The sequence below is a fragment of the Aquila chrysaetos genome, chromosome 3, assembly GCF_900496995.4.
Source record: "Aquila chrysaetos chrysaetos chromosome 3, bAquChr1.4, whole genome shotgun sequence".
In the NCBI taxonomy this organism is placed as follows: Eukaryota; Metazoa; Chordata; class Aves; order Accipitriformes; family Accipitridae; genus Aquila; species Aquila chrysaetos.
The window spans coordinates 70,419,452-70,439,869 of NC_044006.1; the positions used below are offsets into that span (position 1 = coordinate 70,419,452).

At 41.3% G+C, this 20,418-nt stretch overlaps 1 protein-coding gene across 6 annotated transcripts in view; it reads right to left on the minus strand.

The window, feature by feature from the left end:
- The window catches only part of DPP6 (dipeptidyl peptidase like 6), a 575,985-nt gene that overhangs the window by 115,158 nt on the left and 440,409 nt on the right, over nucleotides 1-20,418 (minus strand). For all 6 annotated transcript variants that reach the window (XM_030009646.2, XM_030009648.2, XM_030009650.2 and 3 more), the window contains exon 6: nucleotides 11,816-11,868. In XM_030009646.2, coding sequence (XP_029865506.1) covers nucleotides 11,816-11,868 — 53 coding nt within the window. The remainder of the gene's footprint in view (nucleotides 1-11,815; nucleotides 11,869-20,418) is intronic.

A 20,418-nucleotide genomic window follows, 5' to 3' on the forward strand; every position in this document is an offset into this window, starting at 1 on the left:
TTAGAAAGAAGGAAAGAAAAAAGAGATATAAACCACCATGTAGAGAAGCAGCCTGGAAAGGTTATGAAGAACTGGAACCTTCATAATATTTAAGAGGTTTTTGATGCATGATGAGAAAAAAGTGCACTGGAGAAAATTTGCAAAAAGAAATAAAAGCATGTAAAACATGTGTTCATAAATGTACAAAGAACCATAGATAAGGACTTGGAGAAAGAGGGAAAGATTTCCAAGAAGCAGGAATGCCATTTCTTGAGAAGCAAAAATGCATTCTTAAACAATTAAATGACTTGTTTACTTCAGTATTGACCAAGGGGAAGAGGAGATAGGTGCCATTAAGAAAATTGCTTCCCAGGAGATACACAGCCCTGCAGAGACTCGCAGTGAGATAGAATAAAATATAATACAAATGGGAATCAAAGACTTGCCAGAACAGATAATCAAGAAATCAGACTGTCAGAAGATGCAACTAAAGGAATCCTCCTGGAATTCTAATAAAAGTGCTTAAGTAGATGGGGAAGGCTCTTCCATTCATCTAGGCTCGTCCGCTATTAAATATTTAATGCACATACGCACACATACACATATTTTCCTTACAGCACTTTTCAGTGAACAAAAGTAGAAGGAGGTAATGAAAGCAATTTGAACTTATTAATTTCAACTACAGATACACACCAGATCATTCAGCTGTTCTTAAAAACAACTTAGCTCACCAACCATTTTTTCCAAGATGAATGAATTCTATGGATTTAGAGCATAAAAGACAAAAAGCAAAGGAATCTGAAACATTTGTCCCTAATTTGGCAATCCAGTCAGATTCAAGCCAACAATATGAGCTCAGAGGTCTTTTTGATTATAGCCTGCCTTGTGTCTGTAGAGCATCCATCAATATAATATTTGCTACTGGGCCTGCAAAATCTTGCACAATACTAACACCACTTGAAAATCAATCACTTGTCAGAAAAGGAGCCACCATCTTCCATTGGGAATTATGTAAAATGATGGCACAGGCTTGCTTTTCTAGTGAAGGTCTACAAAAACTCATTTAAAAATGCATCGGAGACTGGTACATGGCTAGGAGTCACGGTAATGAAGGCTGGAGGACTGCAAGCCATTGATCAAAATCTCTAGGTTTCCCTGAGTAAGCAAACGGTGGAAATGGCCCTTAGATACCGGTAGCATTACTTTTAAAATGATGACATTATCATGTTTCTTATGTGACCCCTCTAAATCATAGATGACAGAGTGAATTTTTATTGCATTTTTTAAAAGAACTTTTGTTCCTGGAGTCATAGTTTGTCCCCTAAAGAGACAATGAGACGTGATAGCATTCAGGTGATAAACACAACCACCTAAAAGTAATTTTCTCTTACTCATGTAATTTTCTCTTACTTCATAGAGGTTTCTCAGCCAGCTCTAATCTCAGAGCTACTCAAGGCATGAGGTAAGGCACTGGATTTATCAGGGTTTCAAGTCTATTCATCTACAACAGAGGCATGGAAAACCAAAGATCTAAATATCTGAATGCTGTCAAGAAGGCTAGTCAGAATTACAGCTACCAAAAGATCAGTTATCCAAAATACGGGCAAAAAAATACAGGTTGAAGAGAAACAACCCAGTAAGCACTGAGTTGTTTAAGAATGAACTGGGAAGATGTCAACAATAATGAACCAGGGATGAATGTACGTGGTTCTTCAGAGCGACTCTGCCAGTCTCCAGGAAAGGATGTTTGTGATGAAACCTTAACATTTTCCATCCAGCTGACCTTGTCTGACTTCCAAACACTCATAAAAACACAGCACCATGATGTGATGCCTGCAGAGAGCAATATGGGATTATTAGTACATAAAATGAGATACAGCTGTGATCTACTACCACCAGAGCCAGCAGAAGTGCCTTGTTACAATACAACTTCACTGGATGCTAGGTCACACTTTTAATTGGGGCAAGTGATTGATTCTTGGGCTTGTGCTCTAAACTAATCTAACGGTTTGTGTTACTGGGTTTTAGACAAAACCAGAATGACTCAGTATTCTCTGAAACTTTTGGAAAACTAAGAGTCTCTGAGCAAATCTTATTTCTTCTCATGTCAACAGGATAAGGAGATCTTGGAGGTTTGTGCATAGGTTCTCAGGAATATTGAAACACAATACTCTTCTAAACAGCCTCTCCCCACACAGACCATGTCACCATGACATATGTGGCATATAATACATATATAAAATATATATAAATAAACAAGGCATACACTTAGTAGAGCCATTATTTCCATTTCTTATCAACAGTGACATGATCGCTTTTAAGCAATACCACAATTAGCCTGATATCAGATACAGTTTAAAAGTGGATTGTAAAATACTCACCTTATTTAAAGGACTAAAATATCACTCCATCCCTACAGTTTTGCCCCATAACAGATATGTATAAGCCTCAAGTACACACACAAGAGGAAATGCTCACGTTTGAAATGGGGTGTAACTTTTGCCTTCACAGCTCTGCATATGGAAGGTCCTTTCATTCCTCTATCTCCTTCTCATGTGTGACATGGGAAAGCAACCTTTTCTATTCTTGTCTTAGCTCCTCAAATTTGTAGTGGAGCATTCAATAAATGGAGGGCTAAGTCTGGGCTATCAGCCTGGGATTATATCACCTTTGCCATAAAGGGACTTTCTCAGTGGATACTGTATCAAGGAAAGCCCTGGCTGTAGCATCCTTTCTCCACCCAAAGGTCCTTTCTTGCATTTCCTAAATTTCCCCATTCCCTTCTTCCCTGTATGTTCTGAGCTCCCCAAGGGGGCAGGATGCTTATTTCAGCATAATAAGAAATTTTCAGCCTATTAAATTTGGTTAGTGCTTATCTGTGAAGTGGCCACAGAACCAGGTAGCAAGGACAAAAGGGAGCCCCAGGACACCGCTGAGACACACAGGTGCTACGGCACAAACCGCTATATATTCCTCAGAGGTGGGGCACAGATCGCACATAGTCCTCAGTGGCTGGGCACAGGTCCCTCTATAGCCCTCACTATATAACCTGAGCCCAGGCCCCATTAAACCCCATGACAGTGAGGAAATGCCCATAATGTTGCAGGTTTGGGTCCTCAAAATTGGCTTTTTTTCAGGTCCCCACAAAAAAAAAAAAAAAAAAAAAAAAGAGTCTGTGTTTTGTAACATGCAGTTCACATTCTTTGTGCTGCGTAATCAAACAACATCACACTGAGAGTCTAAGTAGGCTGAAAGAGTTTATCACCCAACCACAGCAACAAATAATCAAGGCCCAGGCTTCAGGGTGTCTCCACAGCCCGACAGCAGCAGAGCAAAAATGGCCCGCTGGGGAAATGCATGTTTCTTGTTCCTATTTTAGTGGAAACCCCGCCCAGAACCTTGAACATCAGGACAAAAATACAAACAAAAAAATCCCAATCCCCACTATGAAAATCCACCTACAGAACAATTTTATTTCTGGGAAGGTGATGCACGGAAACAGCAATTGTATGGGCTGCGGTTAGTTGCCTGTTTGGTGCTATGCACCATCATTTTATACATTCTCTTTATCCACCTTTATCTCCCTTTTCTGTCAAAACTCTATATACTAACTCAACCTTGTTGAGTATGAACAAGGAGGAAAACCCACACTGATGGGCCAAGTTTTGGCGCTGGTCAGCACTGGGATGTGCGTGTACCCTGCGGCAGTGCCTATGGTTTGGAGGCTGACCACAGCCTGGGGACCAGAGAAGGTTCATTTGCACCGAGACGTGTGAATATTTCCAAATCCAGGTAAGTTTCTCACCAGCAAAGCAGATTTTATTCAAGAATAGAATTTAATACGAGCCCTGCCTCCATTTCAGGGGATGCTGCCTCAGACAAACACTATGGGAGAATTTGCTTCAAACCTTTCTTCTTCCCTTGGTTTTTTTCCTGATGAGCCATAAGCTATTGACCTTTTCTGTAACATAAGGAGGTTGGTTGCTGGGCTTTTCTCTGCTAAACTGCTAACATCTAACTATTAATTACCCATGATCTTTCTTTTTTTTAGTCTCAGCAGTCTTTACTCTCATTCTTAATATCAAATCCTCCCATCAGGGGACTATTCGTTATTATTATTGCTATACATGGTTTCTAAGGTGTCCACCCACATCACAACTGATTCTGGAAGAGAGAAGCATGTGGTAAGAATTGCTTTGCCTACACAGAAAAGGAACATTTCACATGAAAAATGCTATGCAGTGACCAACATGGGCAAGCAAATGGCAAATCCCCTGGGGAAATGATATGGTGCTGAGCTGCAGATTTCCTCCCACCGGCACAGCCAAGAGTCCTGCCTGAACTGCCTTCTAAGGCTGAGCTGCTTTCAATCTGCCACTGCTTGGAAGTGAGTGATGCTCAGATAATGGCTTTGCTTAATAAAATGCTGGCTCTTTCCTTTTAAAGAGGTACAAAATGTATTCGCAAGCAATAAGCCGGTATGTGATTTAACCACTGTTCCAGTGATTTACAGAGTGTTTAATTCAGATGATTATAAAAAGCAAGGAGCCCAACAGCTCCATCAGGGCTTGAGCCAAATGCCAGTAAACTCAGCTGAAAGATTCCTATCCACTTCAGAGGATTTAATTTCAGGCTCCCCAATCAAGCTATCAAGTATAACTATTCCAAGGGCCAGTCTTTTGTTGTCAAAATACAACTGAAAAAGCTTATCACATCATGAGGATGTTGTTATTTATAATCTGGCATAAAAGCCACCACACTATGCAGCAGAGGGGTCAATTAACTAGATAAACTATCTCAAAAAGATGTTAAAAACTATGGAATGACAACTGGGAAAGAGGGAGGAGAGAGAAGAAGTAACAATGGCAGATTCTTCATGAACTACAGAATACATTTTATTTAACAAATTTTGCATATTTATTTGGTTTTACATACCTTTTTATAAGGGTTTATTTCAACCTCTATATATCATTGCTGGGGGAAAATATTCAACTCCTCTAAAGTAAAGCTTAATTAGCTGAAAACAGACTCAATTACAGTACTTTTCCCTTTTAAAATAAAACGTGGGCTTAGTACAAGTTCATAAATGTTAAAGAGTGCAATTGTGCAGCACTATCTACAGTAATCATCACATATCGCCTCTGTTGGGTAAGCAATATTTTCCTCCTTGCTTTGCAGATAGGGACACTGAGGCACGGAAAGTTTCTTTAATGCTACAGAGAAGGGGCATAACAGGCCAGAACAAAATAAAATAGAACAGTCTTGGTCAAATGGACAGATGTCTGCAAGCAGAGCCAGTTCCCTGAAGTTTTTTTTAACCATGATTTTAAATAATGAAACACATTTTCCTTTTACTGTGAACATGGAAATGGGAGCATGTGCAAGGAAAACTTTGTTGTTTTTCAAAATATTATACAATAGGGTATGTACAAATCTGATTAAGTTTTCCTTAATTAACTTTAACCTCTTTCCTGCCAGTAGCATGTATAAAAGGAGGAGACAGGAACATTAGTGAGAGCTCTGCAGAGGGATCTACAAACATCACTGAAAATTTACTCCCAGTGAAGCACGGGCACAGTTCCTCCTCCTGTTATCACTTCTGTGGCTCTCCAATGCATTTTTTGCACTCAATCCACTCATGGGAGTTCTCCTGAAGTTACTGGGAGTTCAGTATGGGGGATGAATGCAGTATTTTACAGACCCTCGGCAGCATAGGCAGGAATTGCTGAACTCAGCTCCGCACTCGCTCCTGTGATCTACTTACCATGTTCCTCTGACTACACCAGCTAAACTTGGGAAGAAATACGGATTCTGCTTAGGAGTAACTGTGTACAATTCTCTCCTTCCCATACACAAAATCAACGAGGAATGGGAGTCACTGCTGATTTTCTCACTGATCCCTATAAGCGTATTTGGAAGCTCCCATTGACATGACAGCTGGATGCGCTACCGCCACGCTGAGAGCTCGTACGAGGGGGTCAGCACTAATCCCTGCCACTTAGCTGTGCTCGGAGCGAAATGGTTCACGCAGAACTGGATGAGCACTAGGAGGTCTGAGGAAATGTATGTTTTAGGCTGGGCTTTATTTTGGGGAATGCAAACACAAGACAAAACTGTAAAATAGTGTAACATTCCTGCTGGCCACAGCAAGAAGTTAAAGACAGAGGCACCCCCTTGGGTATCAATCCAAAATTAGCTCTTGCTTAGGACTTGCAGTTCCAGATCAAACCAGTGGTCCAGCAGCACGCACTGGTGTGAAATGACCTTAACACTGGTGAGGGAAATCCTGCAACAAGGTTAGGGGAACACTCCGGTCAGTGGTGGCCTGACCATGAAAACGCTGAACAAACTAAGGTTTTTCCCTTATTTCAGTGAAGGATGTGAATGACTAAGATCATCCATACTGGACTCAGTAGGAGCAACACTATTAAACCCACAAAAGAATAAAACAATTTTCAGTGGCTGGATTTCATAAGTAGGTTGTTGCCTACATTGTATTGTTAAATTTTTATTTTCCAAAGTTAGGAAAAATAATATTAGGAAATAACTGTATGAGGTATTTGTGTTCCACTTTTTCCCAGCACCTTGCACGAGAACTCCCCGTTCCACATCTAGACCTGCAGATGCTATCGCAGTACCTATAAATTACAACCAGCTCGCAATTACAATGCAGCAAGTGCAACTGTGGGGTTATAAGAGGAGCTCTGCAAAAACATTTATAATGCCAGACAGCGGTCAGCAGTTATCGGCAGAGATATCTGAAAAGCAGCAGCGTTCAGAAGAAAGCAGATGGGACAGTACGGAGATGTTCGTACCAGAGCCCATGGCCAGCAAGCGAGGAGGCTTGTTCCACTAGATGGCACCCGGCGCCAGCAGCTCGGTTTTGGGTGAACAGCAGGAGAAAAATGGGTGACATGCAGGAGAGCTGAACTGAACATAACCTCCCTACACACCTCAACCCAGGAAAATTAGACCTGCGGATCTTAGCCGGCTCCCCCTGTGAAAACTGAAAATTATGGGCCATTGAAAACAGAAGGCAAATGTGGCAAAAACGGTAGGGGTTTCCACCCCCGGTTTACCAAGGCTGTGAGAAGGCTGAAATAACAAAAAAAAGGAGAAATTGAATCTGTGCAGTAGATATCCCTGAAGGGATATTTACTCTTTCTTCTACCTTGGGCTTATTTTGATTTTTAAATAAGATCCTTTGTATCTATGTCATTGGCATATATTAGTTGTCCTATAGAGAGCCAAATTGAGCTGCTACTCCTTGTGTGGGGAGTTTACTTCCACAACAGCTCTCATGGAAAAATATTGCAGTCCGGGAGCCTGTATAAAATACCATTTGTGAATGTACGTGCTAAGGACATGCCTGAATTGGCTCGTCAAACTTATGGAGAGCTCGGAATGAAACCTGGAAAACAGTGGTACGAGCCCCTTTTGACTTCAGACACAGCCTGAATCTGGGCAGTCTGCAGAACACGGCAAAAATAATTAGAAATTTCCCTTTAAAAAGCAATTTATGCTGGCACGTTAATGTCATGTTATTTAAAAAGTGATGCCACAGATTAGATTAATTGGCTTCCTTATTAGTTAGTCTCAGCAGGGGTGTAGCAAGGGCATGCGTAGGTATGAAGCCTAAACTGTCTGCCCTTCCTGATGAGGCAGATCATGGCCGAGGATGAGGAACAGGGCAGAGAGAGCCCAGGGAAAGTCATACTGTCACAGCCTGTTTCCAGGACTGAGTGTCTAATGAGCAGGAGGGATATCGTGGAGGGGAGTGAGTTTGCTCACCAGCAGTCACTGCCTCGGCTGCTGATTTGGAGGTACGCCGAGGTGCCACTGGCACGCACCGATGGGGTGTAAAGCTGGCGCCTACTTGCAGAAGAGGACTAATGCATGAAAACCGTTCGTAGAAACGGCAAAGGGGTTGTTGCTCAGTGCCAAAGTTTTTTGTCACTCATGTCATCGTCAGGTGGAGGGTAAGGATGCTGCCTGTGGGTTGCAAATTTTGTCATCACCAAAGGACTGGAATATCAAACCGAACTGAACCTTGTGCTGTGTCAGTGTGCTTGGTCCTGCCCTCAACAATCGTCATGGACACACATCCATTAGAGCAATATTCCTGTGTTAAACATGCACTATGCGATGAAGAGATTTTTACCCCTTCATCCAACAGAGGCTCTCCTTTCAGGTGATGTTTTTCATTACCTGTTACATCATGTTCACCTGCTACACCTGTCTGCTCTCTTCATGCACCACCCTAAAATGTACACAGAACTCCAAAGGAACCATAAATGCCCATGTTCCAGGGAAATGGTAACGTGCCACCCTTTCCACCGCTCACGTGCACTACGACCACCTGAAAGATCAATGTGATTTTTACTGTACGATATGGTTTGCAATGCCTGTATACGTACCTACAGCCTAAACCACTTTGTAAACCATACCTGTACCAACACGAAATGCAGCAATCCTTCTAACGCTCCTTCTGCCAGTGGTGGCCTGATCCATCATGCTGTAGGGACACCAATGCCTGACCCATCTGCCTGCCTTCTGGCACCCTCTCACTTTCCAAATCTTCCCCTTATACTGGATACTTCTCCTCTGACACATCCAACCCTCCAACTGCCTGCACCTCAGCTCAACCAAACACAGAGAGCAAGGTGCAACACAGCTGAGTGTGCAATATAGTTGAAGCTCGGGGGAACAAGATGGTTGTCAGGGATGAAGAAAGATCATAGAGTAGTAGCAAACTGCCTGGACTACTGTACTGTTAATTTTTAGCAGTTCTAATACATACTATGCATGATACTTCTATTTTTTCCACCTTTGTTTTGTCTGGAATAGAACTGTGCTGTCAGTCAAATGCTTTTGCTCTTAGCCAGGGTTTACTGCAGATACAAAGCTTATGTGTGTTCATCCTGTTGCTCAACACCCTTTCAGCCCACAAGCTAATTTCAGATATATTGCCAGAAAGATGGAGTTTTCGAAAATTAAATAAATCCAGTAAGTTCCTGAAAAAGAAAAGAAGAGAAAAGAAAAGAAAAGAAAGGAAAAGAAAAGAAAAAAGAAAAGAGAAAAGAAAAGAGAAGAAAAGAAAAGAGAAGAAAAGAGAAGAAAAGAAAAGAGAAGAAAAGAAAAGAGAAGAAAAGAAAAGAAAAGAAAAGAAAAGAAAAGAAAAGAAAAGAAAAGAAAAGAAAAGAAAAGAAAAGAAAAGAAAAGAAAAGAAAAGAAAAGAAAAGAAAAGGAGAAAAAACAAAGACCAGATTGAGGCAGGGAAGGAAAGAGACTGAAGAAGTCTAGAGTGTGTCACACTGAGACACCAGAGCTTTTACATGGATGATGGTGAGAAATTTCCTAATTTCCATGTTCCAACTGTACATGGAAACAACTTTTCACCTCGAGCTCATCATTTTTGGTGGTGAGTCAATGACAAGACACAAGCTGTAGGGAAGCAGGCTTCACAAGCTCCAGGGCTTACAGATTTTAAAACATATATATCTCTAGTACAGATTTTTTTTGTACAAAGTATTGTTTCTCTGATGCTAGGTAGAAGCCAAAGAAAGTTATTTCAGCTTTTTTTGTTGCTGTTTGGGGATTTTTTTGGTTGTTGCTGTTTTGTTTTTTTCTGGTTTTTGTTTGTTTAGGTTTTTTGGTTTGGTTTTTTTGTTGGTTTTTTTTGTTTGTTTTGGGGGGTTTTTTTTGGTTTTTTTTTTTTTTATGAACAAGTGTGCTGTTCCTTGAGGAATACCTGAATGTAACTACTATTTTTATAGGGAAGAAATGCTGAGAGGTGTGTTTATATCTTGCCATCGAATCTGTACTTCCCTATTGTTAAACCCACTGGTTACTGTACCAAAGAAACTGGATTCGAGAGAGGGGATGGGCCTCGAGAATGCAGGTGGTGTAATGTCTGACCTCTAGGACTTTTGCCCTTTAAACATCATTCCTGTGTTAAACAGTGAGGTCCCTGAGGACTGCCCAGTGGGAAGGCTGCTGATCCACTGTACACAGGCATAGTGGGAGCTGCCTACAAAAAGCGGTAGGAAACACAGCACACAGCCGTGGCCAGGATCCTGCCTTCTCTCGGGGGCAGGCACTTGGCCCACGGATGCAGAAATCAACAGGACTTTAGGACCCGCCCCAGTGTTTTCCAAAGTCAGAGATGCAGTAATCCATTTAATACGGTGGTATGGGTGAGAGAGAGTGGATATAAACTGAAAGGGGAGGTTCACACTGGATGTAAGGAGAAGCTTTCTCCCTGTGAGGACAGCCAGGCAGTGGGACAGGTTGCCCAGCAAGGCTGTGCAGTCCCCATCCGCGCGGGTTTTCAAAACCCAGCTGGATAAGGCTCTGAGTAACCTGCTTTGAGCAGGAGGTTGGACCTTGGAAGAGCCTTTCCAGCCTGAGTTACCTGGTGATCCTATGATCACCCTGTGTATAAACCAGGCAGATTTTTTTTAAATTCTGCAGGTTTTGCCAGCTATTGCAAGGATCCAAAACATCTACTACCTGTTTAGCCATAATGTATAGAAATGACAACTTAGTGGAGAAGCATAACAAATACTGAAATTATATGTTTTATAACTAGAGTCATGTGCAATGTTCTACAGAAATGGCAGCGCACAACTGTATTGTCCCTTTTTACCATTCCTGCACAATTATCACCAATTTGATACTTAAAACAGAACCTGGCATAAGATTCCTGGATTTTAGCTTTGTATTTACTGACAATGATTTGAGGAATTTTGTTGTGCAACTTATGTATTTCCCTTGGTGCAATGGAAATGCCACTCTGAAACACCATGTATCGTCACATGCTTACATGTGTTTTATTGGTATGGTGGCATCCCATTCCTGACCAGTTGAGCCAGTCCTTAAAGAATATTTTAAAAATGATACCTTTTAAGGGAAAAGCAAGTAGAAACTATGGGCTAAACTCTAGAGAAACAAGACAGGCGAGCTGAGCTGCAGGGTGATGGAGTTGGAGCTGCAGGTAACCTGCAGCGCCCCAAAGACAAAGCTGAGAAAGGGCGATTTAAAAAACTGCAACTGATCAAAGCTGAAGAAGGATCTCCTCAAGCTAATTGTTGTCTGTATTAAACACGGAGCCTACCTCAAGACCTCCAGTGGACAGGGGGACCTAAATGAAGAGGCATTGTGTGATGGAAGTTTATTACTTGTGATGATACTTAACCTTTCATGCTATGTGCTTTAGGTAAAGCAATATGCTTTCATTAAGTTTAGAAATGCTGTGTAAATCCTGTGTGGCATGCTTGTTTGTCTGCACTTACCTCACACTCTCTGAAAAGATAAACTATAAACCCAAAGACTTGTAGCTGCAGTATAATTGTGAGTGCATGTATCTAAGCAGCGTCAGGATCCTGGGAACAGACTACTGGTCTATCTGCCTTCAGATGGGATGCTGGAGAGAGCATTTGTATCAAGGGAATCTGCCAAGAGACCCAAAACCGAAGGGCGATGCCTCAATTCTGACCAAATTTAAGGGACTAAACACCCCTGGATAGATCCTCTGACAGTGCTCTGGTGAGAGGCCAACCACAGCTCTCAGCCAGACGCCAACACATCTATATTCTAGCCAAAAATTTGAAAACTGGAATATGAAATTCGTGTAGTCTGACTCTCTGGGGAAGCTGAGTACTTCTGTTTCCAGACTATGTCATCTTTTGTACAACACACAGCTCAGTGGATGCTGCAGCTGAATGCCAGACCATTGCAAAGGGCTGTCACAGGAAACTATTTGTCACAATACAAAGTATTTTGCAGAATTCTTAATGGCTGAGTTTTAAAATGAAGACATTGAAAAATTGCTTACCCATGAGGTATTTTGCTGAGGACATAATATGCCGTATATGAATGCTGATAGACCTGCAAAATGAAATTAAGAAACAAAAAAAAAAAAAAAAGAGATTAGTAATTGTCACCTGTGTTAATAGGGCTCTCTTTTTGCAAAAACAATCTAGCATTTTATGGCTAGGGAGCTCTTACAAACACTTCAAAATCTGTAGTAGAAAAGAACAATACATTAATTCACCTAACGCTGTTGTGTGCTCTTTTCATCTTGCACTTTATTGCAGTGTTTGGCAAATCGTATACATCCAGATGCTCTGTGTCGTTACCATGACTACCAGGTCTTTGATTAAACTGGGGGCACATGGTCTCTGCAAGGGCTAAATATAGAACAATCATTAATGAGGACACCTTGGTCAGCTGGAGACATTCTCCATCGTTATAACTAGACAAAACAGGGATATAATGCATTGCTTTATTCCCACATAAATAAAACAAGGACTGATGCTGGGTGATCTCAGAGCACGTTGTAAGACTCCTGTCAGTCAGCAAATAAAACTTAATTGACTTAGGGCAAATAGCTGACCTCACGTTTGTTTGACCTGCTAAGTTGCATCTTCATATCAGTTTGCACATTTTGGGCCATGGGGAGGAGCTAGTCAGCTTGCACAGTAGGTCATCTCAGAAGGGAGAGTTTATTACTTATTTTCTACGTAGTAAATAATAATACCAGAGTCAGGCTCAGCAATTTAAGAGTTGGTGACTTTCCACTAGTGACAACACAATCCCTAACAGTGATCTGTGGTTGCCCAAGGTGAGCAACGCTGAGCAACACAAGAGTCAGGGCACTAGTGTGAAAGGTCCAAATATGAATGATTTTATACACATTTATACAGGCACTTACTCTTGCAATTCTGTCCTGTTACTGTATGCTACTAAATAAATAAGTCTAACAATCATTTTGTTTGACTTCTACTTAAATCTTTAAGCCGCTTGCTCTCCATTAGTTCTCATAAAGCATCCTGTCCCAGAGGACAAAGGAGGAACTTCTTGAATACTTGCTTCACTAGTCAAGTTTGTCTGATCAAATTATTTTTCCTAGGTACCTCTGGTTTTGCACAGGCTTTTTTTTTTTTTTACTTATGCCAAGAAACCATGAGATGTCCTGGATTGTGCTGCCAGCCTCAGCAGTGGCCATCCTAAGAACAGTGCTATCATCACAGGCAAGTAAGCATGACTTACTACCTGTCACTCTTGAGGGCAAGCCTTCATAGTGGCGTCTATAACAGGCTTACATTTTTGGGGGGTTAGTAGAGAGGCAGATAAACACAAGGCACATCATCCTGTAGATATTAAATCAAACTGCTACAATTTAAATCCAAACATAAAATCCTTATAGTGCTGCATGAACCCCCTGAAAAAAAGCTACCACCAGAGTATAGAGGTGAAAGCACTGGATTTCTACCTATGAAATGCAGAGACTGATGCCAGATTGATGTGATTCCCTTCTTCTGTGCAATTCATTCCCTCCATTACAAGGATATCATCAGGTTACATTCCAAAATCGTATCTCCTTTTAGGCATTCAGATACATAAAGACTCCTCCAGCAAGGTGAGTCTCTGGTGTATTGATATCAGGGAAGGTCTAGGAATACAAGTGAATTCACTGCAAGCTAGCATTTATTTTAGTACAGGTGGCCTTTTTAGATCCACCTGTTTCAGATGATGTCAAATAAATTACCATTATCTCATCTACACCCAATCATACCAAAGAGCTCTTGAATCTTACATTGCTGATATTGGAGACCTGGCTGATGCATGTGGCTTTAGATTTTATTCCAGCTTTGGTGAAGTTCTAAAACTGCTAAAATTCCTCAAAGAAAATGCACTGGAAGACTAAATTTGCCTACAGAGCTGAAAAACCTAATAATATATCACCATTAAATACTGAGCAACTTTTGTCTTCAAATATCCTGGCAGTAGGATGTAGAAAATGATGTAGATATATAAACTGTGATCTGAGGCAAGGACTGGTGTTCAAGCTAACAAGCCATGCTGTGTCGTCAGCTATCAGAGGCAGAGGCAGAAGCCAGCCCCCAAAATGTGTATGAACAGATGCTTTCAGGGGAAATTAGAGAAATGTGGCAGGCTGGAGGGAAAAGAAAGCCAGGGAAGTTTTGAGCAGGACATCTGCTGATGTCCCTGCTTGTGGTACAGAGTCGGTGCAGCCATGCTAGAGAGTTTGGAGCTGTCTTAGAGCCATTAATGGAGACTGAGGCAAAACATTTTCTTTGCCAAGAGAGTTTAGGAGTGGGGAAAACAAAAGTTGCGGGACTCTCAAAGAACTCCTTTCTTTTCTGAACATCATTTGTCATCCTCTTGCGTCTTTAGCCAGATTCTAAAATATCTCACATCAGCTGTGCCTGTAGCATGTAGCCTTCAAAGGCTTGAAACTGGCAGAGTTCATTCACAGGAGCAATCCTTTCTCAAATATATACTTTACGTTAGTAGGTTTACTTATGTAAACAACAACTACTTGTATGAGCAAAGATTTCAGGATCAGGCATTTATTATTATTATTATTATTATTATAGTTCTTAAGGACAAGAGCACATGCAGTTCAGAAGTCCTTCTCATCCCTACTATTTCAAACCTGTTTGGAAAACACACTGTGAGCAGCCCTCTTAAGCAGACAGGAATCCAAGAGAAACATCCTTTAATGTCTTTCTGAGAAATTAAATGGCTGCTTTCTTCTTAGATACGCAAACCAAATGAAGTTATTTTAACTTTTCGAGAGGATGACTGTTTCTGCTTAATATCTCAACTAAAATTTCTGCTGGGGTCAAGCTGAATTAAGCTATTCACTTACAAGTAGGAAAACCCCACACCAGGGAAAAGTGGGGAAAAGTGCAGGAAAGAGATGAGCATTCTTCTGAAACCCAAAACTAAGCCTTAGAGACTGGACAGTGCTTAAAAGTTAGTATTCATTTCATTTAACCTCTCTGTTTCTGAGGCTTAGCCAACAAAAATAACTGTATTAAATCTCTGTGTTCCCCTTCTCTATCCAAGGGGTGTGGTAAAAGCCATTGGACTGATTTGATGCTCTCAGCCCTGATATTTGGCTGGATCCCAGAAGCACACAGCTCCTCTCAGTAGAGAGGCATATTTGAAGGTAGCAGAGTTTTTGGCAACCGTTTCGCTCTGTAGGCCCAGTGTGCCAAGTCATCCCGCCAACATAAGTTAGAACAGGTTTGAGACTGCTCTGAAGGGTTCTAGGTATTACCAAAACCGGGTCACAAAATTCCCATGCCAGCTGTGACCAATGAGTCCTGTAAAAGTCATTACACTAAAACCACTGTGCCAGAAACACTCTCCCACTGGGCTGCTTATCCCAGGTCAGAGCACAGATCTTGCTTACTTTCAATCTACATTATGCTCTGCAACATGTGCATGTTTACACTGAAATCAAAAAAGGTCTAAGAGATGGATCTATCCGTTTCCACTTAAGTCTTGGAGAGACAATTATTTCTCTAAAATTCAGAAAAAATACAGGACTAATTATATATGACAACACTTTGTTGTGAAGCCACTGACCTCAATTTACGTAATCGACAAAAGAAGCCTGGACCTGACCAGATGACAGCAGAAATGCAAACACTGCAGCACATATCACAGCAGAGAAGAGCATCTGCCTCTCCCCCTCCACCAAATTCCAAAATAACAAGTAAATTGTGGTTCCTACAAGCTACAGAAACAAAATGGAAAAAGCAATTTCTGTGCCACACCACTACACAGCAGTGTGGTGTGAATGGTGGAGTAATGTCTCCTTAAAAACACTTGCTTCATCTCCAAGGATACAGGTCCTAGTCCAGCAGGGTTTACTTAAATAGAAAATGGATGTTATTTAAGAATAGAATGGTTTTGGACTCATTTATTCATTGTGACTATTCATATACTTTAAATTAGAATCCATAGTTCTTGCTCTTGCCCCAAAGCAACTGCACAAATACTTGACATAAGTCCAAAAAGACAGGCAGGATCCTGGTTACCTCCCTACATTTCACCTTAATTGTCACATAGACACGAGCTGGACACACAGAGCCTTCTCCGTCATTAACTTCTTGTTAAAAGTTTGAAATTGTCACCATTATTCTCAATTTGGTACTGCCTGTGTAACTCACAAAGGATTAGGAAAAGGTTTTAGATGGAAATGAGGGAATTTTTAGGAGATTGTGAAAAGTGTTTTCAGCATATTTTGGCTCCAATGAAAGATTACACTACCTGCTGAGGATTTATGACTAGCATCAGAAGAAAAGGAAGAGTTGAGTTTACACTTCCATCTTCTGTGCCAGTTTCTGTCACACTTTGTGGGCTGATACCATGCTAGCACCAGCAGTAATCAGCATTTATCAAAAGGCTTTCTTTTATGTTCGTATGACAAGGTGCTGAATCAATACAAACAAGAGGCACATGCAGACTTTCTTTCAAGGAGGTTTACAAGCAAAGAAGGGGGTAAAAAGCCCTTAGCAGAAGACTTCCCCAATCAGCCCAATCCTCTCATCTTCCAACAGGCTGTTCTATCAAAATAGCGAATTTAGGGTCTTACCACTCAGCATATTAAACAGTTCATGGATCTGAGATTAAACCCAGGTGGACTGGCTGCCATGATCTCATGATAAATACAGGACTAAAACACCCTTTGCATCCATTTTCTAAATGTCTCCATAGAGCCGCGTGGTCCTTCACACAGTAGTGTTATTTACATTAAAGATTTACCTAGAAAACTCATGAAAAATCCCATAAAACTTAGAGTTTGAAAGGGAACAGCTACAGGGCAGAATAGAAATGCAAGCTATGTTATAAAGCAGTTTGCAAGGCTTAATACAAAATTTCTAGTATTTAGTGTCTTTCTTCTTTTTCAGGAATCACACGTTTCATCCAGAAATTCATCCCAGTATCCCCAAATAAAAATGAACACTAAATAGTCCTTGGAAATAAAACTGTACAATGGTTGGCTAAAGTCTGAAAACAGCAAGAATATATTTTAATGTAATTAATCATAAAGCACTTGGTAGTTATCTGGGTAAAAGGAATCGCTTTTTATTCTGTAACAATAAAGTATATCTCCAAATAATAGATCCCCTCAGGATTCTTAACAGACCCAAATTGTCTTTATAATCTATTCCCTTTTATACTCTATAGTAAGACAGTAAAAATACAGCACAAGTGGCCAGTGGAACAGGAACTGCCAGACCCATTAAAAGTGTTTCCAACGAAGAGTCTCTAAAAAGACATTTGCTGGAAGTAGATTATATAGCCCATTTTCCTACCTGTGCTATGAGCAGACAAATCCCCAAATGCTCATATGAATGTCAAACCGATTGAATAATCCCAAACATTTGACATAATTACATACTCCACCTTTCAAAATGGTCCTGGCACCCTTAAACGGTAACTCATGCTGTGATGCAAAATATGCAGGTAAAAGATGATTTGCCATTTGGCCTTTAATATCTGTGATATTTAACCAGGCTCTGAAGTTGACAAATTAAGAGGGAAAAGAGAATAAAGTCGAATGCAGGAAGGCTGCTGCTCTGCATTGACAAACAGCTCACGTATTTGGTACCCTGTTATCTAACGATGGCATGAAAGGGAGGGAAAAACAAGTTCAGAAGGAAAATCACAAGCAAATGTTAGCCAGAGGTTGTGTTTCCTTCTACTACATGCACATGCCGTGCACAGTAAAGGATGACCCAAGTCACTACCACACCGTCACATTGATTCTTCTATTGGTCAGTCACCAACAAGTAAATATTGTGTTATCTTTAGAGGGTAACTAAGTCATTCGTACAAATCTTCCAGTAGACAAAAGGCTAATTGTCTGACTAAAAATACCTCACTGCCATACTTCTTTATGGTATTCTGTGGAGAATTAAAGCAGGTCACTGTACCTGTTTGCAGAATTTTCTGTATTTTTGATGAAAGTCAACATCAAAGACTAAATTTTCACTTAATGAGTCAACATCATTTGCCTTGATGAAAATTCTTTATGATGCTGTTGGTTTTGTTGGGGCTGTACAACCTGAAAACTGATGAATAACTTGAACCCTTCCGTTCCGTTGAGAAGAAATCCTTTTCCCATTACATGTTGAACTGGCCCTCCAAAGGGATGAAAAATCCATTCCTGCAACTGACCACCAACTTCTTGGTAACGTTTTGTTCAATTTCTGATCTTTCATTCTCCAATATATTTGTGATTTAGAGCACAAGGGGTTACCTCTGGCTGAAGCATGGTTTGTGGGCAGTTAGGTAACGGTCTTTTCATTTTTTTCTATCAGTGGAGACACACTGGTCAGCAGTATTGTCCCCAGCCCAACTATTTTAGCAAAGTATTACTACCATTTTATTGCTAATAGGCACTCCATAGTAACCAGCCTGGAATTAGATTCTCTGAAAAACCACAAGCTATCTATTCCTTTTGTGTCACGGTAATAAAAAAAAAACACACACCAAAATCCATACTGGTATTTTGTACCCTACACTCAGTGAAGCTCGACTGCTTGCAAGAACCAAACAAATCAATAAAGCCATATAATCTGAGGTCTTTTCAACATTCTCACCTTTCAAATTCATTGTGATACTGACTTATTTCGTTTTCTCCTAAGACAGCAAATTCTCTTTTGTCTCTACATTGAATTATCCCTATATACTTTATCACATCCCCAGTAATCTACCTCTAATACAGTCTCCTGCTGTGTGCCAACCTGTTTCTACAGCCCTCCGAGGAACACTGCCCGTTTCTCTTTGTGCCTCTAATAAATTAGGAAAACCATAATGAAATGCTATCAATGAGCATTTCCTGTGCATTGGTTCAGCTGGAAGCCAAATAACCCACAGCTGTTATCAAACACCTGATTTGGGATGCTCTTACCCACTGCACTCAGCTATCAGCCACATGTGTAATGTGGTCAGAGCCACAGAAGGCGCACACTGAGAGTGCTCTGCCACTCTGAGGTGGTCCGGGAAGCTCAGGAAAAGGCAGAGATGGGGGAAATAAATAGGTTTGAGCAGGAAAGGTGACAAGAAGAAGGGGTCTCTGGATCAATCAACATACAGAGCGTTAGGCAACTGGTAGCCTTTTCTGTAAACGTCTCTGTATTCCAGAGGAACTAACTTCTAAATTAACGTTTGGGCAAAAGGAGCAAGATATGTACCTGGGGAATGTATGTATTACAGTTGAATTATGGGAGGAAACCATTTTTCTTGTAAAGAGGAAGGGAGGATCCTGACCCAGCAGCGTAACTGTGCCTGGGCGACATGACGCGGCCAACACTAAGCCGTCAACGTCTCGGAGAGACCCAATGGATCAGCGCCTCATCTCAGCCACACCAGTGTGAATAAGGAGCTGCTCCACTGCTACCCAGTGTCATAGGAAATCAAGGGTCAGTGACTGGGTATCTCCAGAACCAGGAAGAAATTTTAGCAATCGGTTTAGAAGAAGGGAATAAAATGCTATGTACAAGGGATGGAGAATGGAAGAACACAAGAGGCAGTGGATCATCAGGAAGAGTCTTTGCATGGCTCTGTTTTTCAAATCTTTTAACAATTTAATCTCTAAGACTGAAAATTAAATCATTATCATTGCAATACGAGCCTGAAGGAGCCTTTCTGTATAAGCTTGTCCTTGGTGCGTAGAGGACAACCAGAACAGCTCTCCAGTCATGCAGTGCTGTGAGTGCCCCGTCACCCCCACTGGAGAGGCTTCCTCGGAGCAGCAACAATCTCACATCAAGGTGACATCAGGAAGGGACAGTACATTCATGCCACGGGGACTTGCATTTTAGAAGCGTTTGTAACTCAAGCTCAAGCCGATTGTAACAGGGCCATGCGCTGCAGGCAACACGCACGGTTAATATGTAAATCTCTCCCACAAACATACAGGGGGAGTGCTGGGATTAGAAGCTGGTTTTCCAGCCACAAAACCAAAGGTCTCTGAACCAGCAAAGCCAAGGCATTACTCCGCAAATAGCGTCGTCTCTAGTTTGCAAAATAACCACAAATAAAATGTGATGGCAACATCCACTAGAGTAATAGGTGGACGGCAGTGTTGTAAGATAATGCTGTTACTTAATGTTCCACAAACTGATTATCTATCTCAGTTGTTTCATGATAATAATTCTTTATTAAAAGATTTGTTTCTGAATTACACTTTTGAGAGCCTTATGCTGCTGAGGATGCCAAAAGGGAATTTCAAGGCCGGCTTTAGGATTTATGACTTTGTGACATGGTGGAGGTAAAGTGGATGCTCTTTTTGTTACAAATGCAGCTCCAGAACCAACTTAGGCTACAGGTATTAACACACAGCTCATGTGCCAGATCTCAGCCCTAGGAGAGCGTTAATCCAATCTGCCAACTGCTGCTGCACTCTAATACAGCTCTGCCCTGCCAAGCAATTACAAAAGCCTCCTTTTGCTCCCGAGCCACCTGTCCCTCACAGCGCTCCACTGGCACCAGCAGCACCAGCAAGCACTTGCAGTCACTGGCTTAAAGGACGACTGCTCCATTTTTAACTGGTAAATAAAATGGCAGCTACGAAACTCTCGGTAGGATTTTTGCACCAGCCCTCGC